Below are 10954 nucleotides of genomic sequence, written 5' to 3'. Positions count from 1 at the left end.
CACTACAGAATAAAATTGAGAAGCTTCAAAAGGATCTCAAAGCAAAGGTTCATAAAATTAAAGGAGAAATAAACATTATTAAAGAGCTTATGAAAAATGAAGCAAATCTTGAGAGTGTTCAGTCTCACTGTGATGATTTTAAACTTTTGCTGGAGGATGCAAATCAGCTGTATGAGTCTGTTATTCCACTGTTTCCCGAAGAACAAGAAAGACAAAACACTTGGTTTTTAAGTTTGTGTAAATATAATTCTGAATTCATACAAGAAGTTGAGAAATGGCTTTCAGGTGCTGAACAAGTCAACAATGCAGCTCAAATGAGTGAAGAAGCTGAATTACATCAGGCTCAATTGTCCAGTGTGAATAAAGAGCTTAATGCACCTTTAGTTTCTCAGCATATAGAGTGTGATGAAAATGCTGGTGTTGAGGATGATGTTAAGCCAAGTGACAGTGTTTCTAATGTGGACAGCAGAAGGTCTAGAAGAAGTCGGTCATCAAGAATTAAGTCTTCTGTGTCTTCTACATCTTCAGCTCTTGTTAAAGCAGAAGCAGATATGGCTGCATTAAAGGCACGACATAAGCTGTTGAAGCAAAAACATGCTTTAGAGGAGCAGGAGGAACAGCTAAGGAAAAAGAAAGAAGAACTGGATTTGGAGATTGAAATTGCAGCATCAATGGCTAAAGTTAAAGTGTTTCAGGGCTCTGTCTGTTCTACAGTGACTAGTGCTGCACAGATTCAATCTGATGGCATGAATTCATATTTTGAACATGAAAATAAAAGATCTCAAATGCTGAATGTTGATGCAGATACATTTGTACCTACAGCAGCGGGAACTGATTGTTATGATAAAGCTCCAACCTTTCAGTCCTATTCTTATTTGGGTGCACGACCTAAAGACACAAAGGTTAGACAAAATCCATACACATTAACTGACCAGGTGAAGATAAAAACAACACAAGTTGAAATTCCAACAGACCGAATGTTACATCAAGCTCAGCCGCAATCGTCACGTCATAAAGATTCATTATCAGTTGATGAAAATAAACTGTTAAGTGTATTGGAAAGGCAGAATGAAATTACAAACTTGCTTGTAAATCAACAATCTTTATTTTTTCTGCCAAAACGAGACATACCAATATTTGATGGTGATCCACTCCAATTTAAGACATTCATGACAGCGTTTGAACACAGTATTGAATCAAAAGTGCCAAAGATTGCTTATACTTCTTGGAGCAGTACACTAGAGGCCAGCCTCATGACCTAGTGAGAAGCTGTGTTCATATGCCTAGTGATTCTGGATATGCTAAAGCTAAATCTCTACTTCAAGAACATTTTGGTTGTTCGTTGAAAGTAATTGCTGCATATATGAATAAAGTTTTGTCATGGCCAGCTTTGCAAACAGAAGATGTAAAAGCATTACAAGCATTCAGCTTTCTGCTCAGAGAATGCTGTAATGTGATGGAAAACAATGGCTGTATGCATGAGTTGGATGTTCCTGCCAACATGCAAGCAATCATAAAAAAACTGCCCTTTAAACTGCGGGACAGATGGAGAAATGATGTGTGTGATTTGCAAGAGAAGTTCAAAAGAAGAGTAACTTTCAGTGATATTGTTCGATTTGTAGAAAGGCAAGTGAAGATTGCCAGTGATCCACTTTTTGGTGATATTCAAGATTCTTTATCTAGACCAAAAAAGGATGCAGGAATCTATAAATCACAGCAGCGATTAAAGATGAAAGGAAGTAGTTTTGCTACTATTGTTGGAGAAATGCAGAAGAAAGCTGACTTTGAAGTAAAGAAGGGACAAGAGACAGCTGTTATAAAGAGTTGTTTATTTTGTGGAGCTGGACATTCTTTGGACACATGCCCTCTACTGGAAAAGAGGACACATGTGGAGAAGTTGACATTTCTGAAAGAAAATGGGGTGTGTTTTGGCTGTTTATGCACTGGGCACATCAGCAAGGACTGTAAAAGGCGACATCACTGTAAAGTGTGTAGCTTGAGACATCCCACAATGCTTCATGTCTTCTCCAAAGAAAAGGAAACTCATCCAGTCCATAAGAAGAAGGAAGTGGAGACAACAAGTGGAAGTGCCTCCATCTCTGCTCAATCCAGTGGTCTAACTGGGGCCGGTGAGCATGGCTGTACTCTCTCTATTTTACCAGTTAGAGTGAAGTCTACAAAGAGCCAGAAGACAATAATAACATATGCGTTTTTAGATCCTGGAAGCTCTGCCTCATTCTGCACTGAAGAACTGATGAACAGATTATATGTCACTGGGAGACATACAAGCATCCTTTTACGGACAATGGGTCAAGAAAGGGTGGTTGGAAGCAACATTGTGTCAGATTTGGAAATTGCTGGGTTGAATGAAGACATCTTTTGTGAATTACCTGACCTATTCACACAGAGAAGCATGCCCGTTCATAACAGCAACATCCCTCACCAAGAAGATGTTGAAAGATGGCCACATCTGAAAAATTTGAGGATAACTGAAATCAATTCAGGAGTTGATTTGCTTATTGGGACCAATGTGCCTAAAGCGCTGGAGCCATGGGATGTCATTCGAAGCCAAAATGGAGGCCCCTACGCAGTTAGAACTATTCTTGGATGGACAGTAAATGGACCTCTCAGAGGAGACTGTGATGTCGACACAAGAGAGCTACAATCGACTGTTACTGTTAACAGGATTTCTGTGTCAAGACTTGAGAATTTATGGCAACAACAACTGAAGGTTGATTTTCCTGAATGTTCTCGAGATGAACAACCTGGATGGTCCAGAGAGGATAATCAGTTCATGGAGCTAGTTACAGAGTCAATTAAGCTGGAAGAGGGACATTACACCATTGCTTTACCTCTGAGACACAAAGATCTGAAAATGCCCAACAATAGGAAATTGGCTGAACAGCGTGTTTTGAATCTCAGAAGGAAGTTTACCAAAAACCATCAATTTCTTTCTGATTATACTAACTTCATGAATGATATAATTTCCAAGGGCTATGCTGAAAAGGTCTCAGTTGAAAATCTTGAACGGTGTGATGGGAGGGTTTGGTATATACCACACCATGGAGTATATCACCCTCACAAGAAAAAGATAAGAGTCGTGTTTGACTGTGGTGTAGCATTTGGAGGAAAATCTTTAAACACTCAACTCTTACAAGGTCCAAACCTCACCAGTTCATTGGTTGGTGTCATCACTAGATTCAGAAAGGAACCTGTTGTTATCACAGCGGATATTGAGGCCATGTTTCACCAGGTCCGAGTACCACCATCTGACTCTGATCTGTTGAGATTTCTCTGGTGGCCAAATGGAGAATATGATCAGCATCTGGTGGAGTACCGAATGGTTGCACATCTTTTGGAGCTACATCATCTCCAAACTGTGCATGTTTTGCACTAAGAAGATGTGCAGAGGACAATCAGCAGCTGTTTACACCAAATGTCATAGATGCGGTGCTTCACAACTTTTATGTGGATGACTGTTTGGTCTCTGTGAGCACAGAAGAGGAAGCTGTCTCATTATATCAAGAACTCCGTGCTTTGTGCAAGAAAGGCGGATTTCAGCTTCTCAAATGGATAAGTAACAGGCGCAGTGTTCTTGCTGTAATACCACAGCATGAAAGATCAATTGATGTTAAGAACCTGGATATGGATAATGATGATCTACCGGTGGAACGTGTGTTGGGAATACAGTGGTGTGTACAATCAGACCTGCTGAAATTCAAGATCATTCTCAAAGATAGACCTCTGACAAGACGAGGAGTCTTGTCCATTATAAGTTCCATCTATGATCCTCTTGGATTTCTGGCACCAGTTGTCTTAGTTGCAAAGGGGATTCTACAAGATCTAAGCAGAAGACACGTTGGCTGGGATGATCCTTTACCACATGATATGGTCCAGAAGTGGAAAGACTGGCTGGAAGGACTTCATCGGCTTGAACGGTTTGGAGTTAACAGATGTCTGAAACCACAAGATTTTGGACAAGCCACAAGTTCGCAGCTACATCATTTCAGTGATGCAAGCGAGAATGGATATGGAACAGCGAGCTACCTGTTGCAGTGTAATGCTGATGGACAAGTGCATTGTGCATTTGTAATGGGTAAAGCCCGGGTAGCTCCACTGAAACCCATCACCATCCCTCGCATGGAGTTGACTGCTGCAGTGGTTGCCAGCCGCATGGATAAGCTATTGAAGAAGGAGTTAAGAATGGAATTACAAGATTCAGTATTTTGGACTGATAGTACTTCAGTTTTGAAGTACATCAAGAATGAAAGATTGAGATTTAAGACTTTTGTGACAAACCGAGTTGGAGAGATACTCAATTTGTCAAATCCCTCACAGTGGAGGTACGTTGCTACCAGTATTAATCCAGCAGATTTGGCATCCAGAGGAACAAGTGCTAAGTCTCTCTTGAAGGCTAACACCTGGGTGTTAGGACCAAAGTTTCTTCAGGACCCTGAATGGAAATGGCCTGTAAATCCTGAGGACATAAGTCATTTTGCTCTGGAGGATCCAGAAGATCCAGAGGTCAAGACATTGGTTTCTGTTAATGCGACATGCACCAATGAACAAGTGGATCCGATTATGGACTTCATTCATTCATTTTCTTCTTGGGATAAATTGAAAACAATGGTTGGGTGGCTACTCAGGTTTAAACAATTGTTGTTCAAACTGGCTCAAAAGAGAGCACAGCTGAAGTTGGATCTTGCAGATTCTAAACTTGATGAGTTTAAATTTCAAGAAAGATTGGAGAAAGAAATGAATGTGTACAAGAAAAATGTGGCATTAGGAGCCTTATCTGTGGAGGAGTTTGAGAAAGCTGAGAGTGCCATCATTTGCTATTGTCAAAGAAAGCGATATCCAGAGGAAATTACAAGTTTACAGAAACATGAAGGTGTGAAGAAAACAAGCCAGCTCTATAAGCTTGATCCTGTTCTTGAAGGTGGTGTACTAAGAGTTGGTGGAAGGCTAAAGCAGCTATGCCTGCTGAAGCTAAATACCCAGTCATATTGGCTAAAGACCTTCACATCTCAGAAATTTTACTGCGCCATATACATCATCAGACAGGCCATGGTGGACGTAATCATATGCTTGCTGAACTGCGTCAAAAGTATTGGATCCCAGGTGCCAGCGTTGCAATCAGGAAGACTCTATCAAAGTGCATGATTTGTCGACGACTCCATGCTGTACCAGGAAGCCAAAGGATGGCAGACCTTCCACAGGAACGAGTGTATCCAGACAAACCCCCATTCACTTGTGTGGGTGTGGATTGTTTTGGTCCCTTTGAAGTTAAGCGTGGAAGGAGCTTGTTGAAACGATATGGAGTCATCTTTACCTGCATGGCTATAAGAGCAATTCACCTTGAAATGTTGTCATCACTGGATACTGATTCCTTCATCAATGGTCTCAGAAGATTTATTGCTAGACGTGGCCAAGTTCTGGAGCTACGTTCTGACAATGGAACCAACTTTGTAGGAGCTGAACGCGAACTAAGAAAAGAAATTGAAAAATGGAACCAAACTCTAATTAATAACACTCTTCTTCAGAAAGGAATAAAATGGTCTTTCAATCCCCCTACTGGCTCACACCATGGAGGTGCATGGGAAAGTCTTATTAAGTCTGTTCGGAAAGTGTTAAATTCTGTTTTGAGAACACAGAGTCTTGATGAAGAAAGTCTTCGGACAGTTTTCTGCGAAGTTGAGGCTATCATCAATAGTCGACCTATAACCAAAGCCTCTACTGATGCACACGACCTGGAAGCACTAACTCCAAATCATCTTCTTCTCTTAAAGACCACACCTTTATTGCCACCAGGAGTGTTTTCCAAGAATGATGTCTACGCTCGACGAAGATGGAGACAGGTGCAATATATGGCGGATCTCTTCTGGAAGCGTTGGTTAAAGGAATACTTGCCTCAACTACAAGAACGGCAGAAGTGGCAAAGAACAAGACGGAACTTTTTGCCAGGAGATGTCGTCCTTATCGTGGATGACTCTGCTCCACGCAACTCTTGGTTAATGGGTAGAGTTGTGAACATTGTTCCAGATAAAAGAGGACTTGTGCGAACAGTTCGCATCAAGACAAAGACAAGCTTCCTGGAAAGACCTATTACCAAGTTGTGCCTGCTTCAGGAGGCAGCAACGGCATGAACATTTAACAAACTTTTCTCTCCTTTCCATTTACCAGTGACTTCCTTTTCTCTAGTTGATTGCTTATTCTAAATGATAGATTAAAATAAATTTGATACGGAGCAATTTATAATTGTTTCTTAGGTTTGTCTCTTACAGTGTTGACACTTCAGATAATTATTTTTGTAATAATTAGGGGCCGGAATGTAAGAGCCATATAGTCAAAATAAGCAATTACTGATGTGGCAGGAGCACAAGGTGTTGACACTTCGGTGGTGGGTGTGTCAAGGTGGGCGTGACTGTCACTTAGGTATGAATGGAGCCGAATTGGCGCGCTGGTTTAGTATGTATGAGGAAGCGGGTGTGACGGTGGTTGTCATAATTTCTGTTGACCATGCTATAATGTCGCTTATTGTTGGCGCCATTGTTTGGTTTAGCCTGGTCAGTATGTGTCAGTAGCTACTTGTAAAGTCTCAAATATGGCTGTTAAAGTTGGAATAAATGGATGATTGCAACAACTTGAAGCGACCTGGAGTTTGTTGAAGCATGCGTCGGACAGCGAGAAATTCACCCCGTTAACCCAGTGCGGTCCTCTACAATACCGTTGGTTTGCCGCACATTTACTCGTGTATGAGTGTGCAAATTCACACCCATACACTCTCATAAACACATGTATGTATACGGATGCACATGGATCCACACAGGCATATATACTTTTAAATATGATTAAATAACCTCTTGTTTTTTTTTTGTTGTTGTTTTTTTTAAATCTAATTCATTTCTAACAGAATTTGATTCATTTCCTAAAAGATTTATCATAGAAAATCCTTTTTCTTATCTGTTTAGTATTGAAGTTCATCTGAATGCTTATTAAGTTCTAATAAGACATGTTCCACTGTTTCCATCTGATTACAATAGTTACAAGTCCCTGTTTACAAAAAAGGTCAAATTTTTTTAATTTTTCTCTTACGCAACCCACTTCCTCCATTATTATTATTATTATTATTATTATTATTATTATTATTATTATTATTATTATTATTATTATAGTCACAGTTCTAATTACAGACTATTATCCTCAAGCAGGATAATATTATCCTGCTTGAGGATAATATTAAAGAAGCAAATAAATATATATTGACTCTATATATTGCTGTATGATCTGTTGTTCTCCTTTCAATCATGACTTTACGATGTGGAATATTCACAACTGCCCATGTTCTGCCACTATTTGGATCTTTAGACCCATCTGTGTCATGATGGGTTTCCACATGCAGAACAACACCAGGAGAACAGGAAATTAGATAAATAAAGTTTATTTGAACAATATGAAAATGTTGGTGAAAGGATCTGGTCCTTGAGGGAGGCACACATGAGACGCCTGCAGAGTCGTCTGCACACTGAAGAGCAGCAAGGAAGATGGTGAGTTTGAGGTAATCGGAAAACTGGAACTTCAAGAGAAATTACTCAGTGAAACTTGTGTTGTGGATGCTCTCCCATCCTATTTCATTGCTTTAGTTGCTAGCTTTAGCAAACAGATTCTTCATATTACACTAGTAACCTACATCTATTTTGTTGTAATGCATTTCACACTTTTGATAGATGTAACGATCTAATCTCAGTAAACCTTAGCTGCAGAGTCATGGGTGCATACATTTAAATTCAATGCAAAAATAAAGTGAAATGATAAATGCATATAAAAACATTTTAAGGAATAGTACCTTTGGGGAAAACATAACATTTAGGGTTAAACACTTCTCTGGACTGAAAAGAAACATCAATTATTTAAATTAACTACAATTACATGATAAATGTAATTATTTTTCTTGAATTCATTAAGATTGCAATAGATTCATATTTAGCCTGTTGGCTGCCACACACTGCCAACAGACTGTGGAAGCAAATAGGATGGATTATAATTAGGTGGAATTGGAATGTAAGTATTTACGTCATGATTGTTCTCATGATGCCATTCCTTCCCTCTTTGTCCACTCTAACTACTGTAATCATGACAGTCACTTTTTGATTAATACATTTTCAAGAGATAACACTCTCAAAATGTGACTCCACCCAATTTCAATTTCCCTCAACTGTTCATCAGAAATTAGAGAAAAACAAAACATGCTCTCATAAAATCTGACATCGGATAATGAGTTTGACTCACTGTAAGTGAACTGACACATTTTCTCACATTAATCATCACTTTTCCCCTTTACATCCAAACAAACCTTCCAGGAAACTTTCCAGTCAGATGTTTGAAGCACTTCTAATTGATTAACTTTAATCTGGACTGATGGATCTCCTCACCTCATCTGGCTGAGTGAAGAAACCAAACGGAGAAAATGCATTTCAGCCACAATGTGTTCATTTGGTTAGATAACGTAACAAACTGTGTTCATTGGAGAGCTTCTGTTTTAACTCATAACATTCAACAACATAACCAGAAGTGGGCCAAAAATTTTACTCAGGTAAGAGTAACACTACTTCAAGTAAAAGTAAGAAGTAATTAACAATTATCTAATAAAAAATGCACAATCAGGCAGACCAAAATAAAAAGTATAAAGGACTTCTAGATTTTTAAATTTAGCTGAATAATGACCTGAGTATTTATTCCATCTGTTAATCCAAGTTTTTGGCTGTTATACATCATGCAGAATCCTAAACATCACAATATAATTCACTATGTTTTCTAAGATATCAAGATGAGAAGAAATGAAACATTAGGAAACTTTTGCAGCTGCATGAGCGTTGACTATGTATTTAATAGCATTCCGAGTAATTTTAAGTTCGATATATCATAATAAGAGTTGAAAGAACATCTCTATTTGTGTCCTTTGTTTTCCTGGTTGTCATCATTTTATCCGGCAAACTGTGGGAATGAAGAAACCAATTTTACCCAGCAAACAAAAACCTCTGTAATTAATTTTTAGAGCTCATTCTTTAATATTTGCTCTTATTGCTTAATGTGTCAGATCCAGTCAGAGTCATGTGAATGACACAATCACATAGAAAAATAGTATTAGGTAACTTAGGGTAGCAGCAAATCTTTAATACAATTGTTATACTTGGACAGAACGGATCATTTCCACAGAATGCATGACTGAGTTGCATCATCCTTTTCTCAATGAATGGCATGTGGCTGGGTGTGACAAGGACTTTAAAAGCAGCGTCTGCAGAGTTATCAGGCAGTGCACGCTTGGTGTCAACCAGACGGCTTTCAGCTCATCATCCCAGGAAGAGAAACGCCACAGGAGCAGCCATGAGTCTCAACGGGCCGACGGACTACAGCTCAGGTGCAGTACGAAAACTCCAATATTTGCTTTTCAACACAGATTAAAAATGTTTATTTAAATTTATGGCATATAAATCTTTTCATTGGGGATTTTAAAACTGGGAGACATTTTGGATACATGTCCGCTGCACAAAACTGTTTTTAAAAAGAACAATAAAAAGTCAACATGCTTAAGAAACCAAAATGGTCTTTTAATACTTTCCACATTAAAGCCTGAAATCATGAAGCTCTTTCAGTGAATTAATAGCAGCCATTTTTATTTTATATCTTGATCCATTCAGTTTGGGTGCAGCTGTGTGCTCTTTATATTTTTAAGGATTATGTCCACCTGAAATTAAACCAGACATCTAAGAGCCGTGTCAAATTTATTTTCATTTTGGGCCAAATCAGGATCAGGAATGTTCTTAAAGTATTGATAAAAACCATTAACAAACTGTTAAAATATTAATAAGCAGCTGTCTCACATTAGCTTTTCACATTATTCAATCTCTCCAGGATGTCACGATTGATTTAGTAATTTTAATTTTATTGCAAATGAAATCACTACTTTTTATAAATATTTATAAATATTTTTAAGGAATTTTACAATATTTACATTTATGCATTACATTAATTGTGACTGTAAATCATCACAAGGCTCGGGCATTGGTGTCGTAAAAATACAAAATACTGCCCCCTACAGGTGGAAGTTAAAATTTACAATAAACTTATGGCTATGCATTAGCGGGCAAAAATGTGGGAATCTGTTGATTTTACGTGAATTTCCACAATCACAGAATCATCCATCCATCCATCCATCCATCCATCCATCCATCCATCCATTTTCTTTACACCCTTCTTCCCTAAATGGGGTCGGGAGGGTTGCTGGTGCCTATCTCCAGCTGCGTCCCGGGCGAGAGGCGGGGTACACCCTGGACAGGTCGCCAGTCTGTCGCAGGGCAACACAAAGACATACAAGGCAAACAACACACTCACACACACATACACACTCACACCTAGGGAGAATTTAGAGAAACCAATTAACCTGACAGTCATGTTTTTGGACTGTGGGAGGAAGCCGGAGAACCCGGAGAGAACCCACCATGCACAGGGAGAACATGCAAACTCCATGCAGAAAGATCCCCGGCCGGGAATCGAACCCAGGACCTTCTTGCTGCAAGGCAACAGCTCTACCAACTGCGCCACTGTGCAGCCCTTCACAGAATCACAGGATTAATATAATTTTGCATCTGAGGGCCACACAGAAAGCTCCGGCGGGCCATGTTTGGCCCCCGGGCCTTGGGTTTGACACCTGAGATCTGGAAGATAACAGACTCTGTTCAAAACAAGTCAAAAGAAAACCAAATGAGACCAGCGCTGAAAATTAGGTGAGACTAACTGAAGCAAAAATCTCATTTGCATTAAACAAATAGAAAATAACAAGAAACAAACAAAAAAACACCAGGACAAATACGAACCCAAACCCACAGATCAACCAGCAGAACCCTGAGATGGTGGTTCGGAGAACGGTGTTTGGGTTTCTCCAAACATTTTGCTG

General features: G+C 39.2%; 1 protein-coding gene across 1 annotated transcript in view; it reads left to right on the top strand.

Moving 5' to 3' along the window:
- The first annotated feature begins 9214 nt into the window (after positions 1–9214).
- LOC122834032 (protein-glutamine gamma-glutamyltransferase E-like) overlaps positions 9215–10954 on the top strand; it is a 13646-nt gene continuing 11906 nt past the window's right edge. Inside the window, exon 1 of the mRNA XM_044122100.1 lies at positions 9215–9418. Within this exon, the coding sequence (XP_043978035.1) occupies positions 9250–9418 (169 nt within the window). The 5' untranslated portion in view covers positions 9215–9249. The remainder of the gene's footprint in view (positions 9419–10954) is intronic.

Source organism: Gambusia affinis, linkage group LG07 (assembly GCF_019740435.1).
Source record: "Gambusia affinis linkage group LG07, SWU_Gaff_1.0, whole genome shotgun sequence".
NCBI lineage: Eukaryota > Metazoa > Chordata > Actinopteri > Cyprinodontiformes > Poeciliidae > Gambusia > Gambusia affinis.
Note: the sequence above shows the minus strand (reverse complement) of the source record. Positions and strands in the feature narration are given on the sequence as shown.